The sequence below is a fragment of the Odontesthes bonariensis genome, chromosome 5, assembly GCF_027942865.1.
Source record: "Odontesthes bonariensis isolate fOdoBon6 chromosome 5, fOdoBon6.hap1, whole genome shotgun sequence".
In the NCBI taxonomy this organism is placed as follows: domain Eukaryota; kingdom Metazoa; phylum Chordata; class Actinopteri; order Atheriniformes; family Atherinopsidae; genus Odontesthes; species Odontesthes bonariensis.
Genome location: NC_134510.1, coordinates 21,875,099 through 21,891,585, shown reverse-complemented (window position 1 = coordinate 21,891,585; position 16,487 = coordinate 21,875,099). Strand labels below are relative to the sequence as shown.

Genomic DNA, 16,487 nt, shown 5'->3' with positions numbered 1-16,487 from the left:
CTTGTGCATTTTAATTACTACCTGACCAATGGGTTTTAAATAAAAAAATAATTTCTCACTAAATGCAACCTCGCGTGGCCCATGATACTATTAAAATGATTGTCTTAGAACAGTACAAAAAATGTGTACAAATATCTCATGAAAACAAGTGGACGCCATGATAATCCTGAAATTCAGTACATCTGTCCATGCATCTGAATCACTCTCGTCACAGCCACGCCAGCTGATGATGGGGGACAGTAATTTCCTCTGTACAGTAAAGATACCACAAACAGGACTGGCAGGGTACACAACCATGAATAGGAGGAAGCGGGTGTGGAAAATGAATGAATGATTTAGGATTGGCTGGAATGACAAAGCCAAAAGGCCTGAACACAAAAATGTCTGTTTATGGTGCCCTCAGTGACTCAGTGATTCTGTGACAGACACAGGCTCCCTGCACGAGGAGATTCAGAATATAACTAAGTACATGGTAATTCAGGAATGGGAGAAATACTGCCATAGATGGTAACTCCTACAATTATAGCATTTGTAGTCATTCAATGTAACCTGTTCAGCTCCAACAGTTCAACACAAATGGGAAACGTGAACATTTTTATGCAGCATAATGCGCTGCAACATTAAAGCAATTCTATTGATGCCTTTTTTTAAACCACTTCCTCATTTGATTGTGATTATAAATTTCTTCTTTAAAAAAAAAAAAAAAACATAAATACAACAGCGAGGACTCAATGTTAATCTTTCGAAACACTGATAGCTGCCAATCTCGAAACAGGATGGAAAGGTGAATACACCAAAGTCACAACCATCCAACCTTGTGGTACGGGAGCGGTCTGAAAGTTCAAAAAGAAAAAATAAGTATTGTAAATACAGTTTTTCAGTGATTGACAGCAGGACTTGTGAAAGAATGGGGTTTACGGTCACCAACTTTCCGAGGGGGGGGGGGGGGGGGGGTCACATTTCAGTGCGTCCAAGATAGAAAATTGGAAGAGTGGAGAATATGCCGCGGCAGATATGTGTACGATCATGAGTACAAACTGGTCACCTTTGCTGGGGGTAATCCTCCTGGATCTGTCTATAAGCCCTCCAAAGGCCAAAGTAACCCCAACAGAAATACTTTCTCACCGTGGAGGCTGTGATGGAGCGGGGTTCCCACAAATTAAATTAAGAGGAGGAGAAAAAGGAATAAATGAAGAAAACAGATGCTGACACACATACCTTCCCTCTTTCCACGCTGCTCTAAAGCTGCACTCTGACCCTGCGTTTTAACCGCGCTTGTTTACAAGGCTGCGCGCACACGAGAGTGAGAGACAGTGAGCGACAGAGCGAAGGAAAGATGAACGCGCTTTAAAAAAAAAAAACGACACAGTGAGACGCAACAAAAATAGGCTACAACTTCATATTTCACGCAAACATGCCCAGATGGTATTTGCGATTGATGTTCCACATAAATGTGTCGAGTGAAAGATAATAATTGCTCTTGAACTTTTGACATTTTAATCGAGTTCAGTCAGAAATGTGCGCTGGCGTGTGAGGAAGACAGCGAGGAAGACATTTCTGGCAGTGAAACAACAATAAAGGCATTAATGAAGAGCCAATCTGCCAGTTCTTCACAGTTTTCCCTTTTTTCCAAAGATAAGAGAGAACCATACGATTTTGCACATGTCTCCTTGTACTTCCCATAGTTGTTGATTACGCTTCATCAAACTTTTTCAAACTTTGAGACAACGATAAATGGTTACTCCGACAACTCGACAGCTACATATTTGTTAGGATCACAACATTCTTACAGTTGTGAACATGTTGTTGAGAAATGACATGGTCCTTAGTGTCCAGATGCCAGCTGTGGAGTCCTGCACATGGAAGAGACAGCCTCACTGAAGTGCGTGAAGGATCGTGCCTCGGATGCACTGATGTTTGGCTGTGCCCCTGTCCGTCCAGATGTCAGGATGAGAGATAGCACACAGCTGGACGGTCAGGATCATGGGATGAAAGTGGTGTCACCCACTGGGTCGGTCCCAGCTGCTGGAGAACAGTGGCAAGATGGGAAAAAAAATTCATCATCTCTGTTTCCCACCACTCTTCCTGGAGGGCTGATGCAGAGCCAGAGGTCACATAGTTAATAAGTTCCTGTCTTACAGTCTCCTAAAAGTCTGTTGAAAAGACAGGCATAACAAGGCTTTAATATAGGAATCACGAGGCACAAAAGGTTATGAAGCCTCTTTTAGTGAACAAAGCAAAACTGGAAATGCCCAAAACATCCCAACATATTTGTCAGGCATTAACGTGGGAAACAGGTGAAAACAGATGATTGGTGCTTTGTTTCTCTCCGAAGGCATTTGGGCAGTCCGCTGGTCTGAACAGTAAACGAAGATGGAGTACTGAATGCTTTGAAGTGACAAATAAAAATGTGAGTCCCTGGACAGCTGTAGATTTATGACAATGGCAAATCTGCATATAATCTTTGCTAATCATGTAATCAGTCAAGCATAGCTCCAGCTGAGGTAAAAGCATCTCCTTTGTTACCAACATTTTCACCAGTGGGTACTTGCGTACCCAAATGAGTGGGGAAGTAAACAACTGTTCTCAGCTTTTGGTGTTCCTTCTTAGTTTTAAATTCGGATGGCTGCTGTTTCATTTTCTGATAAGTGGCACATACTCGCGCTTTAAGACAACGAGACAACGAGGGGTTAGATTTTTTAATCTAGTGTTAATTCTTGAATAACATTATAATTATACTACCAATTTCCAGCTGTTGACGATGAGTAGCATGACCACTAGATGGCGATGTTTCCATTTGAATGGTCTTTTGGTGGACCTGTGGACGACACAGGTGCTATTTTTAGACGGTGCACCACTGTTTGCGGCTGCTAAAACGTTCAGGTTTGAAATTTCAGGCTCTGACAAGAAAAAGAAAAAAAGTGGCCTCTTTACAATCAGCACCTGTGTCGTCACAGTTCTTGGTGCATTTATCTTTCATTAGTGCTTGAGAAACGTTCACAAGGGCAGTTTAAAATACTGGTTAGTCAGTAGGCTATCCTAGCTACTGACTAAAACCGTGAAACGTAGGAGTTCAAGGCTTGTGCAGCTTATGTGGCAGTCCTGAAAGTTACCACCAGACCCACAACTGTATTCCTTTGTTTTCTCCCCTCCTCCCCCTCCACCCATCAAAGCGAAATGATTGATGAACGAGCTGCTGCACCTGCTGAGGACAGTCAGCAGCAGCCGCCCTCATCTCTCAGTCACAGAGATTATCCGAGGACATAGGAGGAGGCAGCGTGCTCAGAACAACTACCTTGCTCGGGATTTTACAATTGTCGACCAAGTAAGACTATTTATAGCTCCATCCTCATGCCGGTACAGACAACCATTACATCTCACATACATCCTCAAACCTGTCCTAAAGGTAGACAGTGAAAAATAAGGAATATGCCCATTTATGTTAACGTATGGACAACTACAAGCTTGACTAAAATGGTATTTTATATTCTAAAAAGCAAATGGTTGACATAAATGTATCAGTAATACAGTAATAATAATAATAGCTAAATCCTCAACGGTTTGTTGGATTAAAACCACAGTAGACGACGCTGCTGGCGCATTAATTTTTGATGTAACGGTTCGTTCTGCGGTCACAGGTGGTCGTTTCCCAGTCGATTGTGAGTCCGCTGGTAAAAGTGGGCCGCAACTCGTGACATTCCTCACACAACCACAGAACTGCAAATGGTTTTAGCTCAAGTACTGAGTGGCTTCATCATGACTGTTATTAGTTCCAAGATGTGGGGTATTGTAATGCGGGCTGCCATCTATAAATAGACCTGCTTGCGAATGTATGATCTCATCAAAGGCGGCTGAAGTGTGAAAGTGCTTATTGAAAAACTCGTCAGATAGCCAAGCTGCATCACCCCCTCGTCACAAAGAACCAATGGCTTAAAAGGGTCTGAATATAGCTTTTAAATAAGTAAATGAAACAGGACATTGTCAACTGAGTTTACTAATTACAGCCAGTAATTAAGTATTTATAAGATATAGCTCAACACACAAATTCCCCTTTATTTACACAACTCTCAGTTCTGCTATTCCAAAGATGGATGAAAGGTTAGGTAATGATCATGTGAGACTGATGTAAAACCCAATGAAGGCTACTGTAAATACTGCAAGCTACAGTCTGACAATTAAAATTGTTAATAAGAAAGAAAAAAGATAAAGAAATGAATGATGTTTACTCATGATATACAATAGCTCATTTTAGTAGAAGGCTACTTTATTGTTATTATTGTTACATCATCATCTGAACAGTACTCGCATCTTGCTGGTTGAACCAAATATAGCTGTGTTATTGTAACATTTTTTTTTTATCAACCTTTTACTGGTGGTTTGTTTAATCGATAACACAAATGTCAAAGAGCAAAACTGTCAATGAGCATAGCCAATAATGCTTAACCACATCATGCATGCATGCATGTGCTGCAGCAGTCTCTGCCTTAATAGAGCCCGTGTGCTAAATTGACCAACCATTAGTCCCGACCTCTGGAAACATTCGATGCAAATAATGAAATAAGCTATAACAAACGAGCCCCTGACTGGTGGAGTTGCTGCCAGTCCCTTTTCAGGCGAGAATGGGAGTACATTTAGCTTTCAGCACTGCAGGAAACGCTCGCAACACACTCGTAAACCACCACATATCAAGGCTACAACCATGTTTTATACATCCTGCAAGTTTGTCTTTTGTTGCACAATATTTCTTTTTGCAGGGTTTCAGCTTTTTATTCAGTCCTCATGCTCCAGTTCCTATTCGTACGTGTTATGTTTTCCCAGTTTTGATTTCCAGCATATTCTACATTTCAAACAGATACTGAAGAAATAATGCCGCAACACGAGTGAATGGAGACGTAAGCATGTGGGGGTAGAACAGAGAAAGTAAGGAGCTCCTTTAAATGCACCTTAGGGCGGTTACTAAACCAGTTTCGACCTTCGTAATGGGCGTTATATCGTAGAAAGTTTGTTTGGTTCCCGATGACTCTTTTCTGAGCAGTGCTCTTTCCACAGGTGCCATGTGGTGACAGCGTTTCAGTCATCCATGTGCAAAGTAAAAGTAAAACAAAAGATCCAAAGTCCCCGCAGTGTGCACGTGACTTTTTCACTTCGACAGTGCCACAATGCAGCGAGCACCGCTCGTGCTTGACACGCAAGCCTTTCACAGCCAGTCCAAATGACCCCTTAAGACGTCTTTCCATTTCAGAATATTTATAATATTTTTTTTACATTAGACTTGTTCTTGGCAGGTTAGTGCTCGCAGATGTCTACACTGCTCAGATGGCTTGAGGGGGCAGGTACCATCTGAGCTGAAAGTCATTTTAACAGCACCTTACACTTAGCCTAACACATCATTTCATAGTACCAATGAATGTGTTAATGAGACAGAATGTTTTTCGATGGAACAAATTTTGGCAGGCATCTGTGAATTATTCACTGGACCTGATAAGTTACCACGTCCATCTCTTCAGTTGGCACGAAGTGTTCACAGAAGCAGCGTGTCGCATGCTGTCCCTGCTGTGTAATCCATGGTGGCTATATTGGATTATTATTATTATTATCATTGGTGTCCTAAAGTTGTTGTCTGGCAGGTTTGTGCATGTAAGATTGCTCTGTGGACACTCCAGAAGAGGCCACTCGGAGGGATGACATAAGATGTGGGAGTGAGCTTGTTTGTCAAAGGGAAGATAACACAATGCTTTTTCCGCTCTTTCCCTTTGACAGCCACAGTGACAAATAACCTTTTTGTCACTGTGGATTTATTCCCTGTGTTTGAGTGCCATGTTTGACTGACTGTGGCTGTGTGAAGGCAGCCTTTGTGACAGATGCAGCAGAAATTTCAGCTCCAACAGTTGGAAAGAATGCTGCGGTGATTTCGGGTGTTTCTGGATGAGAGAAAGTATGACATGACGAAATGATTGAGCTGGCCTTCCGCCCCAGTTGGGCAAAGAGAGACTGCGGGAAAATATCAGCTGCGAGTCTGTGTGTGGGTGTGTGCATGGGTTTCGGTGGGAGTGATTAAACACCCAGTACATGGCTGGAGGACAAGTCATTTTTATTTATTTTTTCAAATGATTTTTACTTGTGAAGCAGCTGTGCCTCGGGGGAAAGGTTTCCCATTTTTCATACTGGCGTTTGATTATTAGTTTTTAGTGGAGTAACCTTAACGGACTAGAATAAAGCCGGAGTCTAAATGTTTTTCCGTTTTCTTTTTATTAGATCATATGTTCTAAATCAGAGATGTAAGGGCACTGATTGATATGACTGTGTCTTACCTAAAAACAAAACAAAACAAAAATCCATTTTTCTTTGACGTTTATGAGAAAAAGTTCTCTGCTAATTTGTTTATTTACAGTTTCATCGAATGAGTCGTACAGTACGTCATGGATGTTCGTTTTTTTGTGCCCAGGCTGTTGTCATAATAAGCAACAATACGAGGCTTGCATCTATGAAATAATGCATTAATTAGAGAGATCACAAAACCACAGCATATTTTTGAATAGAGGCAATTTCTGCAGTTCTTTATGATCTGAAACATTCAAAGACAGCTTTGATAATTAGTACCCAGTGCCTTTATCGGTGTCCTCTCTAGCTGCTTTTTTTTTTTAAATGCATTTTTATACTTGGAATCAAGCTCTCATTCTTTCTACCTATCATTTCATGATGACAAATGAATAATAACTGTATGATTTCAGCAGTGGTTTCATTTTCAGAGAGACAAAAGCGAGAGAGAGATTTTCTTTCTGCAGCGTGCAACTCTCACGATGTGTTCCCCAGCCTCACGTTCGCCGTGGTTGTTGACACCCTGAAACTATTTTTCATGTGGTCCACGATCTATTATTGGCTCAGGCTGTAAGTGTTTTCTGTTCCATAACAAGATGAATCCCCAACATGGCATTAGGGTTACCAGGCAACAGCGTACACTCCACCGCTTTGGTTATAATTTTCTTTGCATAGTTATGATGGTTAATCGTAAGTGACTACATGGCAGGCTTCCAAATTTAACCACCGCCAGCAGAGCCTGTAGAGTTTGATGTATGTCAGGAGGCATAGAGGCTACAAAGCTATATTTGGCTGCTGTGTTCCCTTCAAAGAGATGACTTCTAGGTCTGGACTTGACATTTCTCTTAGACTGGAAAATATGGGTTTGGGTCAGCGAGTTTTTGTGGGAGGAGGGGAGCTGTTGATGCCCAGAGAACGGTGCTCGTCTCTGTTCTGCAGTGGCTCATTGTTTGATCCTCGCATTTTATTACACAAAAGGTGACGAGGGCTTTTTGCTAAAAGATTTATGCTGCCATAATCTACATATCCCTCCCATAAGAAGAAGATGAATGTTCACCATCTGGTCATAACTTTACATTTTGTATTATTTCCATGTTTTATTTTTTTTTTAAATGTGTGCAGTAACAGTTTTTCTTGGTTTCTGAAAAGGTAACATATTGGAAAGACCAGTTTAGTAGAAATTAACGCCTTACAGAAACTTGGTGTCACGCTAGAGGGAATATTCCTGCAGTAGTCCTTGTGAGCCTTGTTAATCTGGCAGGGGCAAATATATATTCCCTTGTCATGTGGTAAGATCAGTTACGGTGCTTGAATCATGAGCAGCTGTTTGCCAAAGTCATGACAATGTTTTCTTATTCTTTTAAACTCACAAATCATCTGCATTATTAGCAAACGTCCTACCTCGTGCGTTTTTCCTGACAACGTAAGTAGTAGAACGTCATGTATACCTTGCATTGCCCCAAAGTTCTGCTTTTGATTAGTCTCTTCTGTGTGTGTGTGGGTGTGTGCCGTATCTGTTTTGAGTTTAAACAGAATCGTGTGGAGAGTAGTCCTGGGCTTTATCTCAGTGTGTTGTCATGAAAATGAAATGGAGAGTCTTGTTCACACCTTTATTTATTTAGCTGCTCTTGGCCGCAGCTCCGGCAAAGGCAAGAGTGTTGCTGTACCGCAGACACTGTGCAGACAAGCTGAATGTAGCCCAGGTGATACAAATCCATTAACTTAGACGCGTTTTTCCTCACTCACAGCCGCAGTGTTTAACGTTTCTACTTTTTAAAAATCTTTTTTTCCCATTCAGTCGCAATTTCAAACTCTCTTCTCAGCACGGCCGCATTGCACCCCCAGAAAACATTTGGACCGGTGCATGCTGCAGCAGGGGGATGTGTCCCAACTCATGCTTGATAAAACAAAGATGCAGCTTTTGTGCGCAGGTGAATAAGGTTGGTGAATAACGTGGTAGGCGGTGGTGTATGCGTGCAGAATATTTTTCTGTCTCTATAGATAGTAAGAAGAGAGTTGTGGCCTGAGGGTGGTGGGGGGGTCTGGCTCCCGTTGCAGCTGAGACAGAAAGCTTGGTGGGTTTAGCCTGGTGTTCTCGCTGTTGTTCATCCAACCCCGCTGTAGACCCCAGGGCTCTCTCGGGGATCTTACTTCCATTTGTTTTCACTTCCTGTCCAAATAGGGTTGGAGAAATGAATCCTTCATGTCTTTGAGAGGCCTCTTGTGTGGATGAAAAATGGGGAGGTTTAAGGCCCCTGTCTTAAGTACTTGAGATAGATTAATATGATTTTCATCATTGGGGCTACTTTGTACATTGTAGCTCATCTTTCCTAACGCATACATTTTTATTCTTTAGGTCAAGTCAGCTTTCGTTTTGCCGTGCCATTTTTTGCACAGTTTATTTTTATCTCGCGTGTGCGTGTTTGTGTTGCTGCTTTGTCTATTTACTTTAACACATCAGCCTCTCTTTCAGTATGCCCACTGACAGGTGCCACAGAGAGTGCTCCTGTGCTAACTCGATCCAGGTCTGTCAAATCACTGAAGTGAAACCACTGAAAGTGATAGATGAGTAGTCCACTGGAGCTCTTGGTATGCCCAGCCTGATGGACAGACTGTCACTTAACTGTCTTAGGGTGGAGCCAGTTACCCTGATGGCAGAAACAGACAAATCTCAGACTTCACAAGCCCATTAGTTGTCACTCCTTGCCATCTCATCATCCTCCGGGGCCCAGACTGCACTGCCAACTCTTTGTTGTTGCCTTTCATCTGAGGGCACTCGCCTCTCCTCTTAACCCATCCTGTGACTTATGGGACAGCAGGAGGTCATGGCTGTAACCCCTCCCCACCTGGCGTGAAATGTCCAGAACAAACGGATCCAGCAATTACACACAGATTTGACACACTAGCTGTATATCTAAGAGCAGAGCCCACATTCAGGCCTCAGTGGCCGCATAGGTGTGAACGGGTTACCAGCCCATCTGCTTCCACAACAGAAAATTTCCCCCTGCTTTGCTCATACAATTTAAACATTTCTTTAACAGGATGTTTGAAAACAACATTTTATTCCCCTCACTTTTCTAACATTAACCTATGACTACTAACTGTTTAAAAAAAGAAATGAATGCCAAATGGGATTAGTAGAGTACTATTCAGTTCAGACCATACCAAAAAAGGAAAGGGGAGCTTTCCTTGAGATGTATCGAGAACCCAACGACATCAATGAATGTATTCACACCAAAGAGAGAATGAGGATGCTATCAATGCTTGAAGTTTTTTTTTTTCTCCCTTTCTCTCACTTACCTCGTCTGTTTTGCTCTAAAAATAGAGGGAATCTCCATACTTTGTTCTACAGAAGGAAACAACACGATATCTTTTGAGTGTTCACAAACAGCTTCAACGAGGTCACATAGATTCAACAGTTTTCATTTCTGTGTGAGCAGAAAGTTCTAAAAGAGACAGCCAAGACTTATCAAACCCTCTGCTGCTGATGCGGCTGAATTTAAAAGTCAGTTTGGTTACTGGGTATAAGATGAAAGGCAGAAGTCAGGAATGCCGCAGTCACTCCCAGCAGGAGGGCGTTTTTACTCGGTATTGTGCACATGTGCATGGCTGTATGTGGATGGATGTGTGTTGAAGTTTGTGGTTTGTTTGTGCATGAATATTAGTTTGCACTCGGAGTGTCCTGGTTTGCATCTCTGTGCTCTCTGGACCTCTGTGCTGTCAGTGCTACTACAACATTTTCTCTTCCGGAGACCTTTAGCACAAAGTCCTCGGCGTGTCACATTGTTTGTTTGTTTCTTGCTGTGTGCCAGGGAAAGTTTGCAGTAATATATCTCTTGCTTTTTTTCTGTTTCTGCATCCCTTGTTCTTGTTTTTAAATCAACCTGCAGGGTGCACTGTTGCTGAAGGATCCAGTAGTGTTTTTGCCCCACTTGGACAATGTACCACAATCAGAAGTCCTGAAGCCTTACTTACTGCTGCATTTTCCTGTTACAGTCGAGCTGGTAAAACTCACAAGCAGTAGAGGATATGGAATTTGTAACATCTTTATTCTGACATTCACACAGACACAGCATAATTGTGTTTGTGTGCTATTAAACGATTTGACAAAAATGAAACCTAGAGACAGATGGAAGATTTAAAACTGACACGAAAACAGGGAAAAACACACAGAGGCTAACAAAGAATTCAGCCCACGAAGCAACTGTTGCAAATTAATTGTTTTCCTACCAAACAAGTGAGATGACCTCTGAACCATATCCATAGAGGAAATGGGGGCCTTTGTGACTTGGTTAGGAATGGAACATGTCTTCAGAGTGCATTTCTGAGATTGTTTATCATACGACTTTATCTTCAGTTGTGTAAACATATGCTACTCATAGCTAGTCATAGTTAATTTGTCTCCATATGGTGGTGGTGAGGGGGGGTGTACACGGGTATGATGCTGTAATAAGATACAGAAAGTCAAGGTCACCCCAGCAAAGCATTTAAAAATACATCTGGAGTACCTCCAGCTTTTATGCATATGAAGCAGTCCAGACAGTCACAGAGGTGGCGGGTGCACTGTGGGACATTTCCCGGCATGCACAGCACTACCTTAATAATCAGAGGAAGAGCAATTTTTGTAGAGGTATTGTTGTGTCAGAGACCTTTGAGACACCACAGGAGGAGAGCACTGTTTCTGTTCTGCGGTCAAGTAAAGAAGCGATGGCGTAGGTGGAAGTGGCTTGGACAATAAGCGTCAGCCCACCCTTCCCATAGTAAACTCGATTTCCTGTTGCACTTTTTTTTTTTAGCTGGGCCTTTAAAATCCATGAATGAAGTTTTGTTTGCATCTTTAAATGTCATTGACAGATCCAACCAAGCTGCAAGCGTAGCCTGTTATTCCACATCTGCAGTTTTTTCTCTTGTTATGCTGGCGGGTCACGCTTTGAGAGGTGCGCTTGACGTACTGAGGTGTCTGCTGTGAGATGTGTCCTTTTACAAGAACATCTGGAACAGGATGAAAACTGCCTGTGTTTTTTCTGTGACTGAAACAACCGCACTGATATTTTACCACAGGACCAACAAGTCAGATAAAGTGCGTTTCTCCGAAAGCCTGTGGTGCTATCAAAAAATATATATTTTGTTATTATATGAAGACGATGACTCCGAGGCAGGATGATGCTGTGATCATCCACTCATAAATGGGCTTGACTAGCAGGGTAGATTGGAAGGATGCCTCTAAACAGGCAACCTTTGTCTTTTTTTTAATCCCTGAGGGATTTTCTAAGGTCATCTAAGCTTGGCTGGATTCCATCAAAGTCACATGTGTCTACTGGGGCCTTGTGTTTGAATGATACAGATGCTTCATTTGATTTCTATATAGGCCTTTCAGCGATGTAGGTCTAAGACCGTCTGCTTGTCATGGTTTCAGGGTGAAAAATCTTAAGCCTAATGTCCATTGGCTAAAAGCTTGCTGAAATGCCAGCTGACGTTAAAAAGTATTTCTTGATTGTTCTGATCAATGCCAAGCCTTTTAATGTGAGAATATTGTTAGAGCAACAGTGATTTGTGTTGCTTTGAGGACGTGCTGGAGAGCAGGGACAAATTGGAACATAAAGAGGGCTTGTCATGAGTGAATCTAGGGTGGAAGTTGTACAACAGCAAACAGTAGATCAATGGTTTCCAGCAGAGATGAGCACATTGATCAGTAAAAATACTGAGAGCTGCCCTCACTGTTTCCAGTGTGCCTTTGTGCTGCACATCTATTTTTAGAAAGCCTATGGCAGCAAATGAAGGCATGTTATCAAGGACCTATTCAATGTTAGAAAGTAAACTGACCTCAAGGTCAGTTAACAATAAGTGGATACTTTGAAATAGAGTTTTTGACTTTGGAACGCTGTTATCGCTCAGTCTGTCTCTCACGTCCCCGATAAAAGGTTCGCATTTTTCAGAGAGGTTTTCCTTTCCTTTTAAGGATTCACATCGATTTATCTCTTTGTTTAAATAATCACGCGAAACACAGAAAATCGCGTGGGTTGGGAATGTTTGGAGATTAGATTCAAAACATGAAATGCATTTGAATGCTTTTCATGTTATTTGATCCAACCTGTTAAGTGCAACCTATATCACCCTGCAAGTCCAACAGGAAATTCCACAGGATCCCAGACAGAGTAACCCAATAAAAGCAAGAGCACCAAAATCATTAGTGAGGAAACATGCTCACATAACTTCCCCAGATGTACAGGCTAATTGTATTTTACCATCAAATCAACAGTCGTAGGGCCTTTGTGCTTTTACGAGTTCCTAACCACAAGGTAAAGGGGAAAAAAGGCTGTTTGAAGTGGCAAAACTTCAGCTGTGGCTTTTAGCAGGTAGAGTGACTGAAATTTGGTTGCAAACTCTGTGTGCTGCTCTCCATAAGCAGATTCTGGCTCCATGCTATAAATTGATCTAAGATCTCCACCACAGTTAACAACAGTGAGTCATCAGGGGCTGATGTAAGTAAGATGGTGAGTGTTGAGGTAATTGGTGTGGAGAGGTAATTTCCCTCCTGTACCAGGGCTGCCCTCAGAGCTGTGACTTACCACTAAAGAGACAAAACTCAGGGGACAGGGTGGTGCGGTCGAGGTGCATGGTAACTTGTGAGAGGTTGCCGTCAGCGTGTACTTATTCTCTTGAGAAGATACGGAGAAATCAGCTCCTGGCGACGATCACATCCGCGACAGTCCTCCCAAGGTGGCATGATGAAATGTGCTTCATTACGGGCAGAGGGACAAGCAACTTTGAAGTTCAGAGAACACGAACAAAAAAACATGGCTGATTCATCCCCACCCACACACGGGTCATGCACTTTTAAGTGGGACAAAATACTTTGCTGCCAAAAAGAATTAGATAGAAGGTGTGGCGTTCGTCCACCTCTTATATCTGTTGCAACACTTAAGTTCTGCTCCGCTCCCCTCCTTTCTGCAGCCTGCCTCCCTGCTGGGTTTCATCACGCACGATGTGTCACAAGGCAGCAGTGCTATGGTGATTAAGCCAGAGAACTTTGGGAGTTTATTTGGAACTGGTACAGTAATTGTGGGAATGTCAGTAGGCTCATTTGCTAGGAAAAAAAAACAAATCTCCAGGTTATGACCACAGTTTCTCAAAATTGAAACACCATAGCGGGAAGTCCCTATTTTTTGTAATTTTGGGGGATGTTTTAAAACAACCGTATGATGGTGTGTATGCACACGAACATGTCATGCTCTGTGAAACTGGCTATTCAGTTGCCTTACATATGACAAAGGTTGCAGATGCTGTTGTCATGTTGCTTCGTCTCTAATACTCTTCAACCGCACGTTGGTGCTTTGGTTAGAAAACATATACAAATGCATGCACGCACACTCACACACACGCAGCCACACGGAGTTTATGTTTGATATGAGGGAGGTGACAGACAGTGAAGCCCTGGACCTGGTGTGCAGAGCAGAGTGGCTCTCCAGCAGGGACTCTGACGTTCAATGCTTTAATAGGACTAAAGTAGACAAAGGCCGCCAGTGACGCAGTAGGAGCTATAATGGGCTTGCCACATTGCAGGTTTACTGGACTCTGCTTATTGGGCAAAGCTATTTCCAATCCCACAATCCCTCTTCAGCCTCAGGAAGTTAGTTATAAATAAAAAGTGTAGGTTAATCGCAGCTAAGAGAAATGTCTGTTCAGATTTTTAGGAACATGTAGTAGGTCATGACTGAGGCTCTTTAAGAATATATGTCAAGGGAGCACTAATTATGAATTTCTGTTACCTGTAAAAGTATCGAGACTGCTTTTATTTCTTAGATGTTCGTGTGCATATTTGTCTTCGCAAGACACACAAATCTGTACTGTAAGCATAAATAGATTATCAAAAGATAATCCAGACATGAATAATCAAAATTAGATGGCACATATAAGCCCCTTTCACACTGCCGAATAACCCGCGTTTAATTCGCGAATTTAGCGTGTCCGCTGTTGCGTTCACACTGCCGACCCGGGCTGCCGCGTCAACTCGACTCGCCTTTCGACCCGCGTCGGACCCTAGTCTTTTTGCCGAGCCGAGTTTGGTGTGAACGCAATCGACGCGGGTCGGATGTGGGCGTGGCGTGACGTGAGGAGTTTAAAAGACAGAATGGACAGCTGATTCAGAACAACAGCGACAGATGAGGACAAGTTTTACTCTGTTTTAGCCTACATCAAGTTGGAGACATTTTTTAATATGGCCAACTGGGGAGACAAGGAGGTCCGCGAGCTCCTCAGCCTCCGAGCAGAGGACGTTATTTACCGCCACATTTCGGGGACGGTGAAAGATGGACCTCTGCTGGAAGGGCTGGCTAGAAAGATGGGAGAGCGCGGTTTCCCATGCACCGTAAAGTAACATCTCCATGAACTGCATATACAATTGCATAAACGATATCTCAAGGTGTCCCGCCATCGTTTGTTTGAAAAATTTGATGCAGACAGGTGTATTTAACCCTACCTCCGACGCATGGCTTGTGCCTACGTCATTGTGCACGCCCAGCATTTTATGTGTTTCGTGTGACGCTCTGCCACTAGGCAACGCCCCCTGAACTCGGCTTCAGGCGACACGGGTCACCAACACGCCAAGCGTTCACATTGCTCGACGCGGGTCGAAGGTGCAATTTGGACCCGCTAAGGTAGCGGGTCGCAGTGTGAAAAGGGCTAATGTCTCCTTGCAACACGTTCTTTTATTGTGTAACAGTAGAAAAACCACAGGAACATTGCAAAGTTGCAAATATTAATTTAGGCATTTGGTCAGCATTCAGACAGAATCACATTGCTGTGACATTAGAAGTGGAGATTCCTTTGTCATGGTAATTGTCATTCATGTGACAGTCTTACTTCTTCTTTTGAGCTATTACGCCTCAGCCTATGATGAGAGTAGCCTACAGGGTCAGGGTTTGCCTGGTCTGACAGACACTGTGACAGATGGAGCTCTGGGCTTTTAGCCATCATTAACTTGGACTTGAGGGCTCGTTACCACTCACACCATCCTATCCAACTTGAGAGTAATTCGGAAAGATCATGGGTTTGTCAAATCTGGTTAACTGTGATGCGTACCAGCTTTTTCACCATTAAAATTGTATGCATTTGATTGTTTTTGTCCTGGTTTTTTTTTGTGAAAAACTGTTTTCTCTGCTTTTATATTGAGTAATACAGAGATTAAAAAGATGTATTCATCTTATTTGTCAGAGTTTGTGTTTCAATCAACAGGTATGTGGAGAGTAAGCATAAATGTGTGCGCACAAGTCCCTGTTAATTATAATCCCTGCAGTCACACAACACATATGCACACGTTAGCCTCAGAGTTGTTTTGTGTCTGGGGTGAGCCTGCAAGCTGTGCATTTCCTTCTCAGCTTCTTGGTTATGTTGTGATAAAAGGATCGAGGGGTTAAATGTTTGTCCAGCTGAAACAACACAGTAAAACTCCTTCTCTGTGTCTCTGCAGCCCAGTCGTCAGAGCTCAGGACCTAAAAATAGCCGTGCTGGCTCCACGCCCCTGGCAGGGGGACAGGTCAAATTATGAAGGAAGATGAAAAATTTAAAGGCACAGGCTGCTTGGCCACAAACCCAACACCACATCAGTGGTCACATAGAACATTTGACTTGGCTTTTATGGGATGGAGTCAGATTGTATAACTGTGAACCTTGGTCTTGTGATATTAATTGAAAGAGCCTTGCTATAGGGCTATTTGGAGCCGAGTAAAAAAAATCAGGTTTCCAGTTCTGTGTCTGTGGATGGTAATGTATTGTTTGTAAATTCTCAAATTCACCGTTAAACAGCATCAAGGCTATTCTGAGGGATTAGGATTTCTCGTCCTCAAGAGGTGATTTTGACACAGTTTGAGAGGTTTATGTAATTCCAATCATGCTGTAATGCCATCTCACTCTTGGCTACCTTTGTGAGCTGAAAGCATGCTTCCTCAGGAGCAGTCCTGCCCTGGATACACACTGAACCTCGTGCATACACTGAACTAATGCAGTGAGGTTACACTCTGCATCTTAAATGTGAACACTGTGTTCATTTAGTGTCTCGCTTGTCTTAACACATCCTGTCGGGTTTTTGTCACACAAGCGGCTTATGCTTAAATGCCTTTGGCTCAGTGTTCAGATGTTTTATTTTTTTTTTCATACCACCAGGAATTTTT

General features: G+C 42.7%; 1 protein-coding gene across 1 annotated transcript in view; it reads left to right on the top strand.

Annotated features, from left to right (window-relative positions):
• Positions 1-3,231: 3,231 nt before the first annotated feature.
• The window catches only part of hdac9b (histone deacetylase 9b), a 35,510-nt gene continuing 22,254 nt past the window's right edge, over positions 3,232-16,487 (top strand). The window contains exon 1 of the mRNA XM_075465332.1: positions 3,232-3,325. Coding sequence (XP_075321447.1) covers position 3,325 — 1 coding nt within the window. The 5' untranslated portion in view covers positions 3,232-3,324. The remainder of the gene's footprint in view (positions 3,326-16,487) is intronic.